Below are 22399 nucleotides of genomic sequence, written 5' to 3'. Positions count from 1 at the left end.
TGGAGCAAGTCCAGGCCGTTATTTGAGTTACGGCCCGCACCGGAGGTCATCTTGGTACTGTAGAGGCCCGAGGGCGATTAGCTTTGGCTCATCTCTAATAAGACCCTTGGGAGAAAAGAAGAATAAGACCCTTGCTATGAACAGGGGGGCTACCCTGCTTAGCTCAGAGCTAAAGCCTTCTTATCAACGGTTTTCTTACCACACTCCACGGCCAACCCCGACTGACACCATCCCGAAACCCAACGGCACTCGGCAGAGAAGTGGTGCTGTGATGATGCTACTGTGCGAGTCAGCTCCCCTGTTTCTGGTCGTTCCCGAAGTGGGGCCGACCTGCGAATTGCTTTCCTCAAGCTTCCGGCAGCTGGCCGGCATTGAGCCTGGCGTGCCAAGCACGACGATACACCAAACCGAATCTGTATTTCTAAGCCAGTTTTCCCACAAACTACCGGTTCATTTCAGGTACTAGGCAATAGGCGGTCCACTTATCTAGGTTTTGTTTCCTCCAACGCTCAGACGCCGTTTCAACGGCGAGAAATGCGACGACATGGGGGGCCAAGTGGCATGCAACACTCAGCTCCAGTGATTCGTCGACGTGCTATCGCGCATGACACATGCATAATGCGCCGGCCAGTTCGAATTTCAGTTTCCTGTTTACGACAGAGGCTAAAACACATGTTATATTCTTGCGCCCAACTGCCCCAAGACGGGAGCTCACAGAAAAGGGGAGGAGAAAAGAGAAGAGAGGCAGAAGGCAAGTCGGCCGAATGAGAATGGGATCAAGACTCAAGCAAGAGCCACATTCCCCGCCAGACTGAGCTTTGACGCCGACTGAGGTACCATCAAACATATACTAGTGAGAAGTGCGGGGCCCATAATTAGTAATTAGCCCCTAGCACCTAGTTAAAAGTGACCTCCACTCTCAGCGGAAACGCGGAAAGCAAGCGGCAAGCTTAGTACATGTATCAGATTGGTAAAGATCGCAAGCGTCTAATCTACCTGGTCTAACGCGCTTACTAGGTATGCATGTACTATAGCCCAAACGTATAGCAAAATCGGCATGCATACGAGGATTGCCAACCCACGTGTGTCTCTACCCCGGCCACAAAAGCAAACGACCGCATTCCGAGCTGGGGCATCGGCTGACCTAGGCCTTGCCACGTTCCACACGTCCAGGGCCGGAACACTGTCGCCGGCTGGGGGAGGGGGGAAGGAAGAAGAAAGAAGACAATAAAACAAGCTTTTGCGAGATCTTTCTTGGCAATGGCCTCGGCACGCCAAACTAGGAAAAGAAACTTGGTACATACCGTAGGGGAGAAGAATGAACCAGTTATGCTCTTAACGCCGCCCCGCAGGGGATATGGGTAGCCAATATACTCTTGTCATGAACAAACGTTCGCTTCATAATACGAGCTGCGAACTCAAGGCCAGAATAACCCCAAAGAGACATCCATACACCTACCTTGTTAGTGAAGCTTGGATTCTTGTACGCCGCGTGAGGTCCTTGAGGCCATGCAGCCACGTGGTTGGGGCTGTTACTCGTGGGGTCGAGCGTTGTCGTGGTGGGTGCGCGGGCGACGGCTCGACGGGGCGCAGGCGAAACTGCAGGGGCCTTCGCATCTGGTTCCGTGCAGCAGCTCATGGGCGATGGACACCCACGCGCAGCTGTCTGCCAAATCCGGTGCATCACCGGCTGTAAGTAGCCCACCAGGGGACGACCTCATGAATCATGAGTCGTTATCGCAGAAGGCAAGCCTTGACAGCCAGCAATAGCAGAACGGTGAGCGCCAGGGACCACCGTCCGCTAGTAAATGGGGTAAGGAAAGACATGCTGTTTGGTGCTGCTGTTTGGGTTTACTGGTTGTTGTTATTGCTGTAGAAAAACAGAAAGGCGGGTTCTCAACAGAATGTTCCATCGGTTTCTGGATGACGTGTATCATTGTGATATCGTGGTGACTTTTATCTTTCGCCCAGAAGCCAAAGTCATTAAGGCCTGAGAGCTGCATGACGGAGGTCTGAGATTTTGTCTCTAACCGACTGAGGCTCTCTTGCCCATTCGATAGACTGACAACACGCGCATCCTGTGTCTCATTCAGAGACTGTTTGCACCCCAGTTTGCTGTTTGTACAGGCAGTCATGGTCTACCCATAAATGGCTGAACCAACGCCATGTATTACTCCCTGTTCGTTCCACTTCTCCTCCTCAATATGCAATTATCCCTGGTACAATTATCAGTAGCCAAAGTCCACCCACGTACTGACGGGAGCCACAATGGCAGACCCAAAAGATGACCAGGTGCTCTTTGAGGGGTCTTTCCAGTTCGCCGTGCAAGGGGTGCTGGGACACAAGATCACGGAGGGCAAACAGGCAATCCAGCAGAGCCGGGCTCTCATCGAAACACAGTTCGAGGCCGTGAACGAGGTGATACGATCTTTCCAGAGTACGGCGTCCCGACTGCTGGAACTCGGTGGCGATACGCGCGAAAAGAAAGAGTGGGCGAGATCGTATCTTGCGCACATCTCGAGGGAGCTGCTCGAGCAGCTGGTGACCGACTGGGCCTGGGCCTGGGACTCGGGGTCCCTGCGGCTGACCGCTTCGAACGCGTCGGTTGTTCCGGAACGGCCTGAAGCCCACCAACCTCAGACATGGGCGTCAGCATTGCAATCAGCAGACGGACCGGCGTTGGACTCGTACGCTATCCGAATCTTGAAAGAATGCGTGAGGTGGAAAGTCTCCGATATTCACTGCTAACATAATACTGACCAGCTGCAGGGCCACAAGAAAGTCCGGGATATAATCGATTTTCAACCAGCCGTACAGCTCAAGGACAACGGCTACGTATTCGAGTGGCCCCCGGGCAGTGGACAACATTGTGTTGTGCACTGCCTTCGCTGCGGCTTCACGAGTGACACCAACCCCCTCGATGTCAACCACGCGTTCGCCGTCCAGACCCACTGGAACTTGAAACATCCCGAGTGGAAGGGGGCGGATAGTTTCCTACTCTACACGGTGATAATGACGGTCTTCATCTTTCGTGGTATGTGTGACTGATCGCTGTCGACTAAAAGGCAAGAAGAGATACTAACTACGAAAAAGTCGAAGGGCACACATTGGACGAGATTCGTCAGCACAACAGTAGCATCAGTAAGTGTGGATGGTACTCGGTATGCAAAATAGCTGATTACTAACAATCGCTTAGCACTAAAAGTTGAGGCCAAAAAGCGCAAAGACAAGTCAAGAAGACAGACTCTGCTGACCGGCCCCGCGCCTTCTCCCCCATGCAACAACAACAACAGCCCGGCGAAGACGCTGAAGCGATATCGTACCGGGACTCTGAAGGAAATCATGGCCGTGGCGCCGCGAGCAAAGACCACGATAATCCAGCACAAAAGCAACAACGGGCCGCCGCCGCCGCTCTTCGCCGCCTCGTCCCTGCTGCCCTTCCGCCCCAAAGCACAACCCGCCGGCACGGTCCAGGTGCAGCGTGTCCAGGATCCCGGCGGAGAAGGCCATGCCTCTTCGGACGACGAGCCGATGATGGGTAGGAAGCGACTGCGTTGTGTGATTGAGATAGATGACAGCGACGAGGGTGAATAACACGTACCCCAAAAAGTGGATTGGGGGAACAGCTTGGTATCAATGAACTCCATAGTCACGGTTAAGACGACGATGCTAGTGCACTGTAAACAGTGTGTTTTATTGGGATTTTCTAGGTCTGTAAGAAATAGGCTGGTACTCCCATATTTGAAAGAGTGCTAGCAAGAAAGGAAAATGAACGTGTGCACGCAAAATCGCCTCGGTTTTGTCTGATGCTTGCCCAACCCCTGAGCAGTGTGTGAGCTGCAGTCACTCACTGCCAGGTGCTGCTGAAACCCTACTTTTGCCTGCCAGAGCCCCCTAACTTCCGCCAATTGCAACATGCGACGTCGTCTTAGATGCAGGACAAGGTGTTGCCGCTGAGGGTGCAGTCTACGTATGGCGTTTCGTTAGTATGTCGGCTGCGCCATAGCCTTTTTGGATAGTGAGATGCTTACGTCCGTGGAACTGGCCGCCGACGCCGTTGGTCCAGTAGGCGCAGTCCTCGTAGTGGACCGTCTCGCTGTTCATGCGAGTGCAGGCCTCGTGCACGCGGGCTAAATTTCGAAAAGTGGTCGTCAGTTACCATATCAACATGAGGCAGATTGGGGACTTCCCAGGATCGGGGCAGGGAGGGGGGACTACTTACTACCGCGGATGGTGTACCAGTTGTCGTTGGCGACCCAGACGCCGTTCTCGTCCTGGGTCCAGGCGAAGGCGCCGGTTGCCAGGGCGAGGGCGGCGGTGAAGAAGGTGACGGAGAACTGCATTTTGTTGGTTGTTTTGGGGTGGAAAGTTGGGAAAAGTTGTGAATGAGTCTGGTGAGTTGAGTAGAATGTGATGATGTGTTTGAGTTGTTGGAGTGTGTTTGATACAGCGAGGAGACGTTGCTTATATATACTTTTTGGGTCGTCATATGTCGGTATATTTGTCGTCAGCCTGATGCTGGTGCAATGGCCCTCGACTGTCTTGTGCTACCTCAGATTGTTTTCAGCCCCTTTCAGCTTTACAGCCCCCATCAGCCTGTCGGGCTGCAACCGTCGTATGTCATACCTAGGTCCGCTAGGCAACAGTTTAGGAGTATTATTTCCTCACCTAATGGTGATCAATTAACGTGCAATGAGCAAAGCAGAGTGACAGGATCGTATCCGACAAATATAGCATCTGCAGTCATGATAGGCGGCGAGTATTGTGATCGGCAAGGGCGCCAAGCACATAAAGTCCGTTGCCCACATTGTAAGCGAGAGTCTGAAAACCAACATACGAACCAAATGACAACCTATAGTCCGTACCGTGACGTGTCACTTGTGAAGGCCGTCAGGCTAGGTGAGTGCCAGCTCGTCGTTATGAGTTTCGATGGCCACCAGGGACCTTATTGAGATCAACGACGAGTATAGGAGCAAATCCCCTTTGCGTGAAGTGATGTATCTATTGCAATAATCCAGTAAGGCTACCAGGGCAGCAATTTGCTGTTTTTGCCTAAATCCTAATGATGAGTGAGGCGATCTTGTGTCTGCAACCCCCTTAATTTTGATGGCCCCCAGCTGAACGAATGCTGCCTGGAAGAGGACTTTTAAGCCCCCAATTGGCTCGCATTGTCTGGATGATTGGCATCTGCACAGCCTTAGCTAATCAGTGTCCAGAAGTGTGCTGTGATTTTCTTTTCCTCGAGACGAAAGTCGCATAATAGGAATTCGACAGAATCCCGCTGACGTCAGATACAATTGTATAATCTTGCACAGGCACCGAGTCGTGCATGACCCTCTGGCAGCTTTGTAGAGTCCGATTGGTTGCCCCGTCATTTGGTGGCGCTACTCCGGCGGGCGAATTAGGTTTACGGGTATAGCAGGAGTATACGATGGCCGCCTGTAATAATTGGAGATCGACATGTAAGCTTACTTATGTACCTGTCTGCATCTCAAATATGGGCTTCCCGCCTCTTGGCATACCCGCCGAGTGCCGTGCTGTTCCTGCGCCCCCGCAATTAGACGATGGTTGCAGGGGGCCTCAGCTGAGTAAATTCGTGCATGGAAGGCGCGTTTCCTAGACCGCTTGATTACGTCTCTTGCGATGGAAATATTTTGATTCTCCCTGTAACATCTCAGTTTTGACTAGCAAATTGCTTCCTTTTGGAGTTTACAATGGTTGCATGCATTTCCTCTTGTCATGGAAAGCTCTGCCTTGAGCTCGTGTTTCCGGCGAATACTGCCACCGGAGCTTCTGATTCCGTCTCGGCGCCACGTTTGAATACTTTCCTGGGCTGCCTATTGGGGGACTTGATAGGGCAGCTCGTATCTGCCTCTGGTGGCCCAGCAGGCACCTTACTGAAATGATCCATCGTGGCAGAGATTCCAGGATGAAGCGGTGAGCAGTCAGTCAGTGAATTCTAAGAATTCACAGAAGGATTGAGCTCGTCATCGTTGCCCTCCTCTCATGACATGATAACTTTCAGCTCTTCATATCGACAAGCCTTTGGACAATGCATAGGAGTTGCATGATACATGGAAAGTGTCTTAGTGGTACAGTCATTTCACACTCTCCTCAGTTAGTCTTGGTTTGATACTACCCGTGCTCGGAGTCACGCGATCACCATTCATCCCTTGAAGACATTTCATGTCAAAAGATCTGCGTACTCTAACCCCCAAAAGTCTGCATCTCAGCTTCAACGTACCCGAGGCAACGCCAACAGGCCATTTCAGCCGGTCTTCTCTAACTCATTCTATCGCCATAGGCATTTGTTGAACTTCTACACTATCCCAGAGTAACCCCCTTGACAAGACCGTTCAGGGGTTCAGGGGCTCGGAGTTCGGGGTACAGGGTACGAGACTTAGGCTTTCGGGGTACGAGGTTTAGGTTTGCGGACTTCGGGGTTCACGGTTCAAGGAGTTCGGGGTGCACGGCATATGGAGCTCGGGGTTCATGGTAGGGTCAGTTCGGTGTTTATATAGACGGGGTGGGATACAGGAATACATATAGGACAAGGGAATGTAACTACTAGACATATCATCATCGCCGCCTTTCAGGAAGAAAACCCCCAGGGCCCCACTTTTCAGTTTCGCGGTATCAGATGCACGCGACCGTGTCTCCATCCTGGTGACAATCTGCGGTAGTGATGCTATTAGAACGCGTTGATGTTGCAAGCCAGGCGGCTGGGGAGCAGAACTTACGCCCTCGGAAAATGCCGCCCACGGCATTTGTCCAGTATTCGCATGGTCCATCCACATGGATATTCTCCGTGTTCCTCGTGACGCATGCCTCATGCACTCGGACTATAAGAGAGAGAGGTGTTAGAGAGTGGGCTGGAGTGGGTACTATCTGGCACATCATCCCAAAGTGTGACTTACGGCCTCGGATCGTGTACCAGACGTTGTTGGCGACGCACTCGTCGGATAAACATGGCCGAGGAGGGTCCCAACCCTGGCCGCTTGCTGCGACCAAGAGGGTTGCGACTGTGGTGATGGTAGCGAAATGCATATTACAGACAGTTTGGACAATGGCGGTTGATATATGGCCCTTGGTCCTGCAGGACGTGATCAACTGGGGAGTTCGGCAACTTTCAGGAAATCAAGGAGTCGCGTTGACTTAAATACTACAAGGGAAGTCCTATCAACTCATGTGTTTAAATGGAAGTCTCAGGTGCGTCTATACTATTCAAAGATATAAGCATCGGTCTCTCAGCTTAAGAGGATTCAGTATTTAGCCACCGACAACGCATACAGTCGACCATGAAGGGCAGCAAATTGATAGTCATTAAGCGAAGTGAGGAAGATGTAAGACTAGCGAATCGGATCAAGTTGTGCGCTTGTGGCAACTCTGCAAATTCTTTCTCCTTGACCAAGGTGGCCTATGCAGGAGTATACGATCACCACGTTAGTGATCCATCCTGGTCAGCTTACTCTGCCATCGCATTCGCAACGAGCAAGCCATTACATGCAATTTTTCTTCCGAGGAGGGCCTTGGCTCAACATCCCGGCTATAGAATGGATTTGCGCTCTCTAAGTAAGCCTAGCAGGGAGTTCGGCCAGGCCGATCATTGACGGACCGGCGTAGGCCCACGTATGCCAGTTTCGTATGCGGAAGAACGGCTACCTGGTAAGCCGGCAACAAGACGTGGCATCGGCTCGGCTTGGATTGTAAGCCGTTTTGATACCCCTGCTCCTGATGTGGTGTTGTTGAGTGTTGGGCCGGGTTAACTTAGTGCTGGGTTGAAGAGTTGCAAGGATGTAATCCCCAGGTCTAATGGGCCATTGGCCACTAATTAATAGTGGCCCACACCCCAAGCTGCGGAGTTTTGAATGTTGGGGTGATGTGGGGTAGACTCGCGAAATGATGCCAGGGCACCTCCTGTGCTGGGAAGAATCCAATTCGAGTCAATTCTTGACTTGCAACGGCCAATGAGGGAGGTATCTCTTCTCATGAGTACTTCCATGTGTGTCACTGTTAGTTGGCCAAAGCTTGGTGCAAATCGCAATGCCATCAGCAAACCGCTCACTGGATGAACCGCTCGATTTAGGCCATAATATATTCCACTATGAGCCCAACGTAATCCCAACGTATGATGACAATCACAGTCCAGTGCTACTGGCAAGCGAGTCCAACGCCGGAACATCACCACCGAAACTTATTATCCTGTGCACGTGGCTCGGCGGGGCCACGACACCGCGTGTCAACAAGTATGTCGCCGGCTACCGGAGGATGTTCCCAACCGCACACCTGCTGTTAATCCGCACCATCGTCCTCGATATTACCGTACGTACATTCGGAGCCCTTCGTGCCCAGCTTCAGCCAGCCCGGGACGCGATTTCGAAGATACTTGGGCAACAGCGCGCTCATGGCGAGCAAGAGGAGCAACAGGCTGACCTGTTCAGCCACAACGGCAGCACCGACGGCCCCAACGACATTCTGCTCCACATCTTCTCCCATGGCGGCTGCAATCGCGCCCTCCAGCTCGCCTGGTCCATGGGAGCGACGTCTTCCTCCTCCCCAAAGCTGCTGCTACGCGACCACCTGCGCCTCGTCGTCTTCGACTGCTGCCCCGGCGACGCCAGCTTCGTCAAGGCCTACAACGCGGCGCTCGTCTCCCTGCCCGAGACGCGCTTCCTCGACGTCCGCTCCCTCGGCGCGCCCCTGGTGTACGGCGCCGTGGCCGCGATGCAGGGCCTGCAGGCCGCGGGTCTCGTGCGGTCGGTGCGCGAGCTGCGGCGCGAGCTGAACGACCCGGGCGCGTTCGGGACGCGGGCGCGGCGGCTGTACTTGTACTCACGGGCGGATGCGATGGTGGCGGCCGAGGATGTGCTGGCGCATGCGCGGGAGGCTGGGAGGGAGCTGGGGTGCCGGGTTGGGGCCGTGGGGTTCGAGGAGGCGGCGCATTGTGCGCTGGTGCGGGAGGATGAGGGGAGGTACTGGGGGGCGATTGAGGATTGGTGGACGGGGGATGATCCGAGCCAGTCGCCGGGAATGCAGGTTGTATCGAAGTTGTGATGTTGAGATGGGGACTGCGTGACCGGGTAGGATGTACTGGAAACGTCCGCTGTCAAGGATGGCTGCATAAGGATGAGCGCCTTGGTAAATGCAACTGGCTTTCCAGTTGTGCGTGATGCAGCACAATGATTCATCAATAAGTCCATGTTGAATTCACAGCCTTATCAGCATCGGCGACCTGTGAATGCAGAGCACCTTTTCCAAACACCGAAAGTTCATGTATAAAAGCCTCCTGTGAACTTGCGCAGCCTTCCAATGCTTTATTTTTTCCAACATCATTGACAAAGCCAAAAGAAGTCAAACATACGCAAGTGGTTACTTTATGCGATCAGGACCTAAGCTAGCCATGATGGATCTTCTACATATCTGCATCCTATTTCTTGGATTCGCACCCTGCGCCCTAGGCAACTTCTGGGTCTTTGGGGTGCATTGGCACCACCAGAACGGCTTCATGTTTTTCAATGTGACTATCGAAATTTCTTTGCCCGAGAACCTTCCCCTGCCCTGCCATTCCAAAATGACCAAACTGACAACAACTCTGGATGTAGGAAAGCTATCCTAGTGTAAGTCACCCATTCCGCAACTCAAATCCCGGTGCGTCGAAAACAGTGTGGTGAGCTGATTAAGGATAACAGTGCGATGAGGTATACGACGGAACTTGGTGGGACGCCTCCCCCGACGTGAGCGGCGGAAAGAAGGGGATCCGTGTCGTGGGCCCCGCCGAGGATCCCGACATCTTCGAGGCCAATGTCCTTGCTGTACACTGGAGTAGGTCCCGCTTCTAGCCCCCCAACCCGCCCCTCCTGGTCATCCTGTTAGAAAATGTGTCTCGTACTAATGAATACTCGTCGCGAACCGCAGCATACTACAAAGCGCGCGGCCAGAAGATCTACGACTTGGGCGGCAAGGAACACGGGTTCTGCCGGCCCATCAACTCGCAGTGGCGCGATTGCCACTATGAATATCATTCCATCTTTCACTGCAACAGTGATTACATCGCGAGTCAGATGAGCGAAGCAGGTTACCAGACCGGACCGCCTTAACCGTGTATATTCACGCGTATCCGAGAGGTTGTTCCCTCATTGCTCGAGATAGATATACTAGGCATCCCTTGTCCGAGGTTGCTTGAGTAAAGTCCCATCGGGTCGGGAGCATAATGTGGTCTAATTATAAACGGCATGCACTGCATCACACAAGAATACACCTAATTAGCCAATCAGCTGAAGAAGGAATTGGTGGATAGCCAGATATCTCCACAACTACCAGCGTGACTAAAAGCAAAACTGACGGCACCTTTCAGTTGGCTTGATGACTTGCATTGAAGGAGTGATGACACTAGCAATGGATGCCTGGTTCAGTTCATTACATAACGTCAGAAATGTGGCATGCATGCTATCTCTAGAAGCAGAATGATCAGCCATGAATCCGGACTTCGCTGCATTCAGACGCGTGACAAATTGTTTCGGCCATTGCCCCCATAAAATCCGATGCCCCCTGAACATTGAATGCAAGGCTGATTCTATAAAAAGCATTTCCCTGGTGGTCAACCAACTGAAACAGAAAAGATCCCTTTCGGGAACCCTTCCCTTCCAATCCTTCGCTCGAGAGAGTCGGAACAGCATCACGTATTGTCTGTCTCTCTCCCATTCACCTGGCAGCATGCATCCTCTGCTCGGATTCCTTCTCTTGGGCTTTGCATCCTATGCCCTGGGAAACTTCTGGGTCTTTGAGGGTGACACCAACACTGGTGAAGAGATCTACCCAGGTTACAGGTTTTTCAATGTAAGGTCTATGTCCATCCTATGACTCGCCCATTTGGGTGAAAACCCGCATTTGGCAACCTCTGACCACGAATTCAGGAAAGCTATCCCAATGTTGGTCGTCTCCGATTACGTTAATGATAAATATCTTCCTACCTGTTGTATTCCTCCTTTTTGCCGCTTTCGCTTTCTTTCATCGTGCTTCAACATCGTAATGTACCCTATCAGGCAAACCAACTTTGTACCTCTTTCGCTGTTACCTCTCACGACGAATGTCTTGCTAAACTGGCGATCGTTAGTGCGACGAGGTGGGCAAATCAACATTCTGGGCCATTCAAAGTGATGTGAGCGGCAACAAGCAGGGCGTTCGTGTCGAAGGTGCCAACATTCTGTCGCCGGACGTCTTCGAGGCCAATGTGGGACAAGTCCACTTCAGTAGGTGCCCCCCTCCAGAATCTTTCTTTTCTTTTCGTTTCGGTGCGCAGCTTGGTCTAACAGAAATTTTTGTCGCGCGACAGCGATTTACAGAAACAGAGGAAATGGCGTTTTCGACGTCGCGGGCAATCAGCACGGGTCATGTCGTGTCCTAAATGGTGTCGATTATACTTGCACAGTCCAAGGAGATAGTGTCCATGACCGTTCCGTGTATCACTGCAACAGCGACTACGTTGCAGCGGAGATGAATTGAGCGGGGAGGATACTATGGCTGCCTAAAAGGGGTTAGGTAATTGACCAGATGTACCCTTACCCCGTGCTCGGGGTGTTCTTTCTGTCAAGAAATATAGAGACCTAGTCTTCTCTTTACTTGAAAGCACACAACCCTTCTTTCTATGAACCAGTTAAGAGGGGATCTCGTTTGTTACAGGAGACAATGCAGCACGGGCTCTAAATTGAGAAGGGTATGTGGAGGTGCATGGCAAGCTAGACTATTGTCCTGTATTGGTAGTTTCCAAACAATATATCCAGAATGCCTTTCCAACTTGTAATGCCCTCCCACTTTGGTTTATTAGTATATGCAATACTCCTCCCACATCCTCGTGTCCAACGCCAACACCTGTGCCCCCACCGTGACCGTCCCGTTGATGGGAGAAGCTAGCCCTCCCGCGGTAACGACATACAGCACATGCGCATCCGCGGGAGTACGTCCGGAAGCGCAAGCGGTGGGCTCCGCAATCTCGGTCGAGTTCAAATTCCCAGCCAGGATGACGCGCCCCCGCGGCTTCCCGTCTGCCAAGCAGAGCCGCTCGATCGAGTTGCCCGAGCCCGTCACGAGGTAGACGTCGTTCCCCCGGATCGCGAAGTCGTCGTACTGCATTGTGTTCGCGTCCATGATCGACGCCACCACTTCGGCTTTGCCAGTGGCGGCTCCGGTCGCACGGTCGATAGCGACCTTGGCGAAGATGTCTTGGCCGGTGTTTGCGAAGTAGAGGTTCGAGTCATCGGCGGGGTCGGTGTGCATACCGTTGACGCCTACAAGGTTCGTGAAGGGTTGTTTGGGTTCCGCGACGGTTAAGGTGTCGTTGATGGCGACGTGGTAGGAGCCGGTGACGGTGTCGACGTGATAGATGAGGCCTTGTTGGAGATCGCCTACCAGGATGTCGCTCGGCCTTTCGAGGTCGGCTGGGCCGGCTTTGGGGCTACTTCCACCGCGTGATGAGCCGGGAAGAGAAGACATCCCATTCAGTAGCAATGCCTCGGGCATATCGGCAATCAGGCGGACATGTGCCTCGGGACCCTTGTCGGCGTCGTTCTCTTTCAAGTCCAGGCGCCACACGCCCCAGCTGCCGGGCTCGGCGCCTGTTTTCATGGAGTAATTCCCAACGGCGACGGCGAAGACGTCTGGGTCTATCTCGGCGATTCCAAATACCGAGGCGGCCTTAGGAACGCCTGCGAAGTCGTGGACGTGCACCGGTGTCGGGTTCGTCAGCGAAGGGTCGATCTGGTCGACATGCGGGGTGTTCAGTAGCGTCAGCAGGAGTTCACCGCTCGCCCGGACGGCGATATTCTCGATCCAGTTCCCCAACGGATACTGATAAAGAGTCGTGACGAAAGGTGTTGGGGGGCGGGCTGCCTTGACCTCCACGGGCGTGACTGCTGTGGGTTTCGCCGTCGCTATACCGCTTGCAGCAAGGGGTAACAGAGCAAAAATACGAGGCAAGACCATACTGATTAGGTAGTTCTTAGACTTTTGAAGAACATGAAGTTGATCATTTTGACTCGTCGTGAAGTGACAGGTGTAGGCCTCTTATATACACAGACATCCCGAAACAACAACTATGCTTTTGCACCCAGCAGCATGCGCGGGATGCGGATATTACCAAAGTACCTGGTTCTTTGTGCTTACGGCCATGTCAGGGCTTGATGATATCTATAATCGCTACGAGTCAACCTTCGAAAGTACTTGCTGGTGCCTGATAAAGGCTACGGCTACTGGGATTGGTCCGGAGGAACCAGGGGTTCGGGTCGAAACAATCGATCGGCTTTAATCCCGAATAATCGCGTAAAGTCCGATGCAACGTACATACATGCAGCTGTGTCTTACTCCTATCGCCGTGGGCTGTTAGCAATCAGTCACTGGAGGGATTCTTAGGCTGGATCTGACGTTGTGGTTTCCCCTGAGAGTGGCTGGTGGATAATAGCCACAGTGGCTAATGACACAAGAGCATTTTGTCAATTCTCTGGTCGACGGCGGTTGCATTAATGCGACCATGGATGACGAGTATCATTCTCTAGTGGGAATTTTATGTGGCTGCGAGTGACGAGCTTGGCTCCTGTCGATTGCGGCTTTGGGGTGGCAGGAATGCGGGGCACTCACCCCCTAAGCACAGTGGCCGAGGGAAGAGGTAGCATCGTGCCTCGGATGTTGCAAGCAAACGAACCATTTGATGCAATCGAGGTTGCACCTGCCCTACCAGCCAAGACTCCCTCAATTCATGGAGAGTTGTTTCGAGGTTGTACCCGACTGCGATCCAATTCCCAATTTTACCCAAGTCCGTGTTCATCAAGCTTCCATTGCAATTACACCCTGCCCTTGCCTTTACCACACTCTAATCGATTGATTGATTGACCTTTTCGGCGATTCGCATTGATCATCTGAGCTTTGAAAGCTTGACGGGAGCTTGACGCCACCCGCACCAACATGAGCTGTAGGTTTGCTGGGATCACCAGATTACTACGACGTCGCGAATACATGCTGACCAAAGTCATCCAAAACAGTAACCAGCACAGGCGCCGCCATTGGCACGGCTGCTGTTGCCGCCTATCTCGATGGCAAATACCACCTCCGAAAGGACCTGTGGAGCCCCAGCCCGTACTGGAAGTTACTCAACCTTCAGCTGCTTTTGAAGCGAAAGACGTGGGCGGACAAATTGACCGTTTACGACACGCTGGAAGACCACGCCAACTCATCCACGGCCAACAACTTGTTCCTGATGTTTGAGGGTCGCACCTGGACTTATGCCCAATTCTTCGCCGCCTTGCAACCAGTCGGCAACTGGCTCATCAATGACCTCGGCATACAGCGCGGCGAGGTGGTTGCCATTGACAGCGGCAACTGCCCCGAGTACCTTCTGCTCATGTTCGCCTTGAACGGCATTGGTGCAGTAGCCGCCCTTCTCAACTGCAACCTGACTGGCAAAGCGCTCGTGCATTGCGCCAAGGTTGCATCGGCCCGGTACATTTTGACGGAGAACCACATCAATCAACTGGTGGACCCGGTCGAACAGGATCTGGCTGAAGTAGGATGCCAGGTGGTGCCTTTCGACCGCTACCAGATAGAGAGCCTTTCCGACACCAACCAGATCCCTCGCTCACGACGGGAGAAGCTCGACCCTTCCGATGTTGCCGTGCTTCTCTACACCTCTGGAACCACTGGTCTGCCCAAGGGCGTAGCCACTGCTCGGTCCCACCAATTGGTCGTGGCCAACGGCGCATTCACGAAGCAAGTCAGTCTTGGACCTGGCGACCGCATGTACACCTGTTTGCCTCTCTACCATGGGGCTGGCTACGGCCTGTGCATCCTGACGTGCATCGCGAGCGGCGCCACCGTCGTCCTGTCGCGCAAGTTCTCGCACCGAACCTTCTGGCCCGAGGTGCACGAGTCCAAAGCCACACACATTCAGTACGTCGGCGAGCTGTGCCGGTACCTGGTCAACGCCCCGCCCAGCCCGCTCGACAAGGGCCACAACGTGCGCATGGCCTGGGGCAACGGCATGCGACCCGACGTTTGGGAGGCGTTCCGGGAGCGGTTCGACATCGAGTGCATCAACGAGCTGTATGCGGCCAGCGATGGGCCGGGCTTAACGGCCAATGCCAACCGCGGCGACTTCTCGCGCAGCGCCATCTCGGTGCGGGGCCCGGTCTGGCACCTCAAGAACTGGGGCTTCGAGACGCGCGCCATCATCGACCCGGAGACCCAGGATCTCGTGCGCGGCCCCGACGGATTCGCCGTCCAGGCCAAGCCGGGCGAGGCGGGCGAGATGCTCTACTGGTCCAACCCCCAGAGCCCCGCGGCCGCGAGCCCGTACTACAACAACCCCGAGGCGACCAAGAAACGGTACATCCAGGACGTATTCAAGAAGGGCGACCTCTGGTTCCGGTCCGGTGACTTGATGCGCCTTGACACGGAGGGCAGGCTGTACTTTGTCGACCGCCTCGGCGACACTTTCCGCTGGCACTCGGAGAACGTGTCGACCAACGAGGTCAGTGACATGGTGGGCGAGTTCTCCCAGATCGCCGAGACCAACGTCTACGGTGTGCTGGTGCCCCGCATGGATGGGCGTGCCGGGTGTGCTGCGGTCGTGGTCCGCGACGGCGGCAATGCGAGCGACGTGGACTGGAAGGCCCTGGCTGCACACTGCCGCGAGCGGCTGCCCAAGTACGCGGTCCCGCTGTTTATCCGCGTGGTCAAGGAGCTCGAGTACACGGGCAACATGAAGCTGCGCAAGGAGGGGCTGCGGACGGAGGGGGTGGACCTGGACGTCATCGAGAAGAATGCAAAGGCCAAGGGCAAGGAGCCGGACCCCATGTACTGGCTGCCTCCTGGATCGGATTCCTACTTGCCATTCCGGCAGACGGATCTGCAGGAGTTACGGGGTGGTCGGGTTAAACTTTAAGGGAGAATCTTGCGTAGTTTTGTAGCAGCTTTCTATGAGCTTTCATATGGGATAGCATGACATCCGCCTCACATCGCAATTATGCTTCTGTATGTGCGTGGATAAGGCTATAGCATCTATATGATATGCAAAGAGGACAATATTCATCATGCCTTACCCCGCTTTCATTTTACATCTCGTTTTCCGGTCTGAGAGACTGAACAAATTGCATCAAGCGCCCCTTCAACGTCACATCCCGACCCAAACTCGCCCAAACTCATCAACGTTTATCAATCTATCCATCAAAGCTTTCACATTCGTCAGCGAAATGGAAACCGCGCACAACACTCGTGGAAGCGCTTGGTTTTCACTTGCTGATTGTTTTGCTTTTGCATGCAGAATGAGTTGTCACTTGGCTTTGTCTGACAGGTGTGGTCGCACAGCTAGTCTCAGGTGCGGGGAAATATTCAGGATCAGCCGCGGTCGTAAGACCATCAACAGAAATACTGCTTTTCAACCTCAACTCATACGTCCCATATCTATCAAACGACATGTCTATCTCGAAGTTTACCGCAGCCCTGGCCAGTGGCAACGTCGAGCTGTCATTGGCTCTGGCTAACCTGAATCTAGACGTGTCGCTTGTCAAGATGGAAGCCCCAGAAGAATACCGCCCCATAGAGCGTGCGCTATCTGTGCAAACCAAACAAGGAGCAGATGGCGGGGAAATTCAGGGATGCGCGAGGAAACTCCAAGCATTGTTTGCCCCTCTCCTACCCGAGATCCCCAACTTGCAAAAGGCCTACGGTTGCCGAGCCTCGGAGATTGCTATTGCTGCGTCAAAACTGGACGCCCCTGATGCTGATCTCCACGGCCCCTTTGCTGACCATGTCGGTATCGATGGGGGAAGCTTGTGGGCGGCGGCCAGGAGTGGTCAAGGTGCTGTCGCTGTACACCTGTTGGGGTGCATGTTGGCCAGGATGTTTACCGCTGTGGAGGCGACATCTATCTGGGAAGAGATCGTGGAGTTTCGGAAGGAGCAGATACTACAACGAGACAAATCGGGGGACAACGATCCCAGCAACGTCTTCGCTGTGCTTGCGGCCAAAACTCCACTACCCAGGCAACTTCTCGAGCGGTGGGATGCAAGTGCTAGAGCGTGGCTGCGGGCAGGTGATGAGGTTATGGAGCCAAAGCAGAAGCAATTGTTGCTGATCATCAACAACATTAATTTATCCGTTCATCAGCACGGCAGCACCTTTGAAGATGTCACGCAGGCATGGATCAGGGCAATGGTCGCCGTAGACAAACTGGTAGAGGGGATGCCACACAGCATCGTCGATGGTGCTGTTCTCGTTGCCATATCAGCGTGGCATTTGTATCCCAACATGATGGTGCTGGGGACCAAGAGTACGATGGTCATGCAGAACGATGAGCTTGTTGAACCAGAAGGAATATTAACTCTGGGTCTGGAATCAATACCATCTTCACAGAGTCGCTCCGAAGGGATATCTTGGTCGCTGCCGCTGTCCTGCTACTACTACTACGGAAGTTCCATCACAGCAGAACAGTCCTTGACGGACAGTGGGTCTCGACTGAGTGTCCGCCAGCTCATGGTAGTTGCATTGGGCTCTATGTTCACGTCCTGGACCGAGAGGCACTTTGAGCCCGTGAAGGCAGCAAGATTGGTCCAAGCAGTGTGGTCACTAGTCAATCGTCCATCAACGCTGAAGACAAGCATCAAGCCATCGAACCAGAGCTGGTTAGCCTTACTTGCAGAGGCAGCGGGGGACTTATTGACATTGACTGGTACCAACTTTGAGGAGCTATGCCGCCTGTTTAAGTACGGTCGGAGAAACTGTGCCAAGCTCCTGGCATTAGAGAGTCGGGGAGATTCCTTGTTTGCTCAGCTTCAGGTACCTGACGTTATACTACCCATGATAGTACACCCTGTCAACCGCATAAAGCTTCTGCGTCGACTCGCCCTCAGGTTGAACATTGATCCACGGCGACTCGTCATACGCTACGCCTTGCCGGGGTACCCAAAACCAACTTTTGGATATGCAACTATCCAATCAACTATGATGGGAAACAACCAGGAGCTCCTGCGGTGGCAGAACGAAACCCCCAACGCGCTAGAGAAGACAGAGAGGAGCAGTGAACTGGTCGAAGGAGACATTTATAGACCCCCCGTGGGAGTCGGGGCCCAAGAACAACGATTCTTTTGGAAGGACGCTCCGATGGTTCTATGCCCAGATGGCTACACAACCGTCACCATAGATGAGTATTTTGGAAAATTTGCCGAGTTCGCAATGTTCAAGGGTAAGGCCGATGCGAAAAATCCAAGAAAGCTCACAGGTTGCCCATGCAATCTCATTTTTGGGGATCCTCAAACCGCGGCACTATACGAGACACAAGAGCCGTCCTTCAATGTTCCATCAGAGTTCTCGTCGATCGAGCTGGAAGCTACGATGGAGGAGGGCGCAGTAGATACCCTGCTTCTACTCGGGCACCTCACAAGCAATTCAACAGCAACGCCGCAACCCAAAATATCTCCTCCAATACGGGCTCTCAAGGCACTCGCGACCATTGGATTGATATACAAGGAGTTCGAGAAGGCGACTATTGCGATGTCCGTCGCCAAATCCTCGCTTGGCGGCGCGCAGTGGCTTACATTATCCCTGCCAGCCTCCCAAACGAGTCGAGGAGTGGATAAAACAAAGGAGGAACAGGATTTAAATCTGGCTGCATCCTTCAAGAACGCCTTCGAACCTTTATCTCTCGGCCGGGCCGCTACGTTTGCCTGCATCGCCATGTTGGAGTCCGGATCAGTGAACATCGGGTCCGAGGGTTTGGAGCAGGTTATAGCGATGTCTAGCGGAGATTCGCTGTATGTGGCAACTGCGCTTCTCCACGACCCTGGGCACCAGTCTCATTGTCAGGTAACCAGAATCCGAGGCAACATTGGCCGTGCTGGCGTAACCATGTTGATCCCGCCCTCGCGGAACCTGCGATGGTCAGACGTCGAAGATTGGAAAGTAGTTGAGCACGCAAACTTCGACTCGCGAAGCAAAGATTCCTTCAAGGGCACCTCGCTACATCTGGGCTTCACAGACTATAGCCTCGCCATAGATACAGGTAAACGTGGCGTACGCTCGAGCGAGGTCCAACTGTTGGAGACGGTGGTTTCTGTCCACGACAAAGGCCGCTGGGTCGCCGACCTAGACATATTACCGGCGTTTGCCTCGCCGCTACTCAGGCGGGTGCACGAGCAGGGTACATGCTGCCATCTGGCCAAGGACCTAGTCGAGTCCGAGCTTATCGCGCTCGACACGTGGGAAGAGTTTCTCGATCGACCCAGCGAGGACTCTGTTCTGAGGGCCCGTCGTAATTGGCAGGCAAGGCTGGCTGCCACCGCTCTCAGCGTGGCTCGCGGCGACCTAACTATCCTGCTTGGGGATCAGCCTTGCTGGACATGCTGTGAAGAAGAACGCCGGCGGCTCCGGCACAAACACAAGGCCACTTATATCATGTGAAGCACCAAAGTTTATCTAGTTTCAAGTTGAGTTATGGAATTTATCTGTTTGAGCTCACATACTTGGGCACTTTGTTACAGAGAAGATGCAGCAGTTTCATGTGAATACCGGGACCAGCCACTGCTTAAGTCACCCCTTCAACAGAACCACATCAAGTTACGGAGATTCGGCGGAAACACTATTTCAAGCTTCGATGCAGCAGTGCAATAAAACAACTATATTCTACTCACCCATCGGCGCCAAAAAAGCGGTCCAGGTCTGTTGGCGGTACTGGTTCAAGTGGATACATAATGTGTTATATAAAGTTAAGCTTCTCCTAAGTAACCTCTAATAATACGATCTTTCACTTTCAATGTTACATTTAGGCTGTACTACGATTTTAAACTTTCACTCTAGACAACCCCCAAGATTGACTATTGTGAACCAAATCAGTAGCCGGTGAGGCTGTGTGCGTAGAGAAAGGGGTCACAGTCGCGGTTTGAAGTTGAACGTTCGGCAAAACTCCGAAAAGTCTCCGAGACGGAGAGGGGAAGCTTGTTTTGAAGAGTTTCGTCATATTGCACCATGGTAGCTTTTCGCAGGACCGGCTATCGTCGCTCCAGGGTGCATTAGCGACATCCGAGATGCAGCTAAAAATCGGGCCTTTGCTAGCGGAGGAACTCGGGACCCACACACGACGACAGGTATCGCGAACCCTATAGGTGGACCAGAGTCGGCCGAACATGCCCGGGTTACATTGCGGCCGGTTGAACGATGTGTTTGACTTTCGGGATCATCGCACGTAGTTCCGGGTCGGCTGAATTTCCTTGCCTATTGCGACATGGCTCTGCATAAAGCGATTGGCGTGGGCTGTTCAATAAGTGTAACCTAGACTTCGATTACGACGAGCTTCAGTTTACCCCTCATTTTGTTAAGTAGGTAGTGATACACAAGGACGGACTGGTGCGTCAGAGCACTTGCCATATATGACCCCTCCACCCCAACCCGACCCCTAAAGTTTCCTTCCTCAATCTTCATCGCCTTCAACCAACTCCCTCCCACAACAAACACCAAAATCGCCAACTCTTGCGGTATGAACATCATGGATAGCCATGGAGTCATGTCACGATGGACATCTTTGATCAAGGTAACTATGCAAAAGAATGCAGCCGGGTGTTTGACCTGCTTTGCCATGCTTGCTACTGTTTCTGGCTGGAGGCTCTTCCCCATCAACAGGCCACTTCGAAGGACAGTGGCAGCATGGCAGGCGGTCAATCTGAGAAATACCGGTGAACTTGATCTGGATAATACCAGCGAAAGGACATGCTTCTTTGACATCCTCCTCCCCCTCCCATTGCGTGACGATGGCACTGACTCGTGCAGCATCTTGCTTGATCTCCCATCATGTCGACTGATAAGATCACTTTCTTGACCAACTGGTTAGGACTGACTGGCAAAATGCACAGCGGAAACCTGGCTGACGTTTGACAGGCACGCGACGCCGTACCACGCCCCCCTGTACCTGGCTCAAGCCAAGGGCTACTTCAAGGACGAGGGCATCAAGGTCGCTCTGCTCGAGCCCAACGACCCTAGCGTACGCATCTTCCACATCCAGAAACCTAGTCATGGCATAGCTAACACAAGTTCTAGGATGTCACCGAGATCATCGGCTCCGGCAAGGCCGATCTTGGATTCAAGGCCATGATTCACACTCTTGCAGTAGGTTACACCCCGCTCTGTGACATAATCACTCCATGGAGTAGCATCTAACTCATCTGTGTCACAGGCCAAGGCCCGCGGCTTCCCAGTCCAGTCCATCGGCAGCCTGCTGGACGAGCCCTTCACTGGCGTCGTCTACCTCAAGGACTCGGGCATCACGCCGGACTTCCGCACGCTCAAGGGCAAGCGCATCGGCTACGTCGGCGAGTTCGGCAAGATCCAGATCGACGAGCTGACGTCGCACTACGGCATGCAGCCCTCGGACTACACGGCCGTGCGCTGCGGCATGAACGTCTCGCGCGCCATCATCAAGGGCGAGATCGACGCCGGCATCGGCCTCGAGAACGTGCAGATGGTCGAGCTCGAGGAGTGGCTCGCGGGCCAAGGCCGGCCCAAGTCGGACGTGCAGATGCTGCGCATCGACGAGCTGGCCGAGCTGGGCTGCTGCTGCTTCTGCTCCATCCTGTACATCGGCAACGAGGCCTTCCTGGCGGCGCACCCGGACCGCGTCCGCGCCTTCCTGCGCGCCGTCAAGCGGGCCACCGACTTCGTCCTCGCGGACCCGGCCGCGGCCTGGGCCCAGTACGTCGACAGCAAGCCCGTCATGGGCACGGAGCTGAACCGCAAGATCTTCGAGCGCAGCTACGCCTACTTCTCGGCCGACCTGCAGAACGTGGCGCGCGACTGGGACAAGGTCACGCGCTACGGCAAGCGGCTCGGCGTTTTGGCGGCGGACTTTGCGCCCAACTACACCAACGGGTTCCTGGGGTGGGAGCTCGACGGCGAGTCGCAGGACCCCACGGGCGACCAGAAGAAGATGGCGGCGCTGCAGAGGGGCGTCGCGGACAAGGGCGGGTTCTGTCGGCTTCATCGCCAGGTGGCGGCGGTCTGAGTTGTGGCCGTCTTCTACTTGCCGTCATTACGAGGAGCTCATGATTGAGTGGGTCATGAGGGGATGGACATTGGAATCCCGTCAGATGCTTGTAACACTCGTTTGCACAAGGTGCACGAACTAGCTACGAATATAATCTATTTAGACGCTCGCTAATCGAAATCCCATACCGGACTGCCGATCTCCGGGACCGGTACTTATTTCCACACTGCCATCCCTTGCGTGATCATTTGCGCCGGGTTAGCAAACATGTATGGGCTGACCATGCGTTCTGGCTGTCGTTGTCTCACCGTGGAATACGCTAGCGTCGTTCGATTGGCCGATTGGCCAGCTATGATGCCGGGTCTTGAGCAAACAACCACGTTCCCA

The 22399-nt window shown here is 53.7% G+C and overlaps 9 protein-coding genes across 9 annotated transcripts; 7 read left to right on the top strand and 2 right to left on the bottom strand.

The window, feature by feature from the left end:
* Positions 1–2268: 2268 nt before the first annotated feature.
* Positions 2269–3594, top strand: PG985_013594 (uncharacterized protein; the record flags this gene model as incomplete). Its single annotated transcript, XM_066833360.1, has 4 exons — positions 2269–2715; positions 2770–3034; positions 3094–3141; positions 3197–3594. 4 exons carry the CDS (start codon positions 2269–2271, stop codon positions 3592–3594), a joined length of 1158 nt encoding a protein of 385 aa, XP_066678100.1.
* Positions 3595–3928: 334 nt separating this feature from the next.
* Positions 3929–4343, bottom strand: PG985_013593 (uncharacterized protein; the record flags this gene model as incomplete). The annotated part of the gene is made up of 3 exons (XM_066833359.1): positions 3929–3966; positions 4032–4130; positions 4223–4343. The coding sequence occupies 3 exons, from the start codon at positions 4341–4343 to the stop codon at positions 3929–3931; spliced, it is 258 nt and encodes an 85-aa protein (XP_066678099.1).
* Positions 4344–8043: 3700 nt separating this feature from the next.
* PG985_013592 (uncharacterized protein) lies at positions 8044–9054 on the top strand (the record flags this gene model as incomplete). Its single annotated transcript, XM_066833358.1, has 1 exon — positions 8044–9054. One exon carries the CDS (start codon positions 8044–8046, stop codon positions 9052–9054), a length of 1011 nt encoding a protein of 336 aa, XP_066678098.1.
* A 517-nt stretch (positions 9055–9571) lies between these two features.
* On the top strand, positions 9572–10097 carry PG985_013591 (uncharacterized protein; the record flags this gene model as incomplete). The annotated part of the gene is made up of 3 exons (XM_066833357.1): positions 9572–9598; positions 9690–9822; positions 9874–10097. 3 exons carry the CDS (start codon positions 9572–9574, stop codon positions 10095–10097), a joined length of 384 nt encoding a protein of 127 aa, XP_066678097.1.
* A 1723-nt stretch (positions 10098–11820) lies between these two features.
* Positions 11821–12978, bottom strand: PG985_013590 (uncharacterized protein; the record flags this gene model as incomplete). Its single annotated transcript, XM_066833356.1, has 1 exon — positions 11821–12978. The coding sequence occupies one exon, from the start codon at positions 12976–12978 to the stop codon at positions 11821–11823; it is 1158 nt and encodes a 385-aa protein (XP_066678096.1).
* A 975-nt stretch (positions 12979–13953) lies between these two features.
* Positions 13954–15928, top strand: PG985_013589 (fatty acid transporter- variant; the record flags this gene model as incomplete). The annotated part of the gene is made up of 2 exons (XM_066833355.1): positions 13954–13960; positions 14031–15928. 2 exons carry the CDS (start codon positions 13954–13956, stop codon positions 15926–15928), a joined length of 1905 nt encoding a protein of 634 aa, XP_066678095.1.
* A 530-nt stretch (positions 15929–16458) lies between these two features.
* Positions 16459–17339, top strand: PG985_013588 (uncharacterized protein; the record flags this gene model as incomplete). The annotated part of the gene is given in 2 exon segments (XM_066833354.1): positions 16459–17314; positions 17332–17339. The coding sequence occupies 2 exon segments, from the start codon at positions 16459–16461 to the stop codon at positions 17337–17339; spliced, it is 864 nt and encodes a 287-aa protein (XP_066678094.1).
* Positions 17340–17985: 646 nt separating this feature from the next.
* PG985_013587 (uncharacterized protein) lies at positions 17986–19440 on the top strand (the record flags this gene model as incomplete). The annotated part of the gene is made up of 2 exons (XM_066833353.1): positions 17986–18226; positions 18263–19440. The coding sequence occupies 2 exons, from the start codon at positions 17986–17988 to the stop codon at positions 19438–19440; spliced, it is 1419 nt and encodes a 472-aa protein (XP_066678093.1).
* A 1383-nt stretch (positions 19441–20823) lies between these two features.
* PG985_013586 (glycylpeptide N-tetradecanoyltransferase) lies at positions 20824–22030 on the top strand (the record flags this gene model as incomplete). The annotated part of the gene is made up of 4 exons (XM_066833352.1): positions 20824–20858; positions 20911–21013; positions 21070–21138; positions 21206–22030. The coding sequence occupies 4 exons, from the start codon at positions 20824–20826 to the stop codon at positions 22028–22030; spliced, it is 1032 nt and encodes a 343-aa protein (XP_066678092.1).
* Positions 22031–22399: the final 369 nt, after the last annotated feature.

Source organism: Apiospora marii, assembly GCF_038362585.1.
Source record: "Apiospora marii strain CBS 49790 chromosome Unknown utg000011l_segment0_segment0, whole genome shotgun sequence".
Classification (NCBI taxonomy): Eukaryota; Fungi; Ascomycota; class Sordariomycetes; order Amphisphaeriales; family Apiosporaceae; genus Apiospora; species Apiospora marii.
Note: the sequence above shows the minus strand (reverse complement) of the source record. Positions and strands in the feature narration are given on the sequence as shown.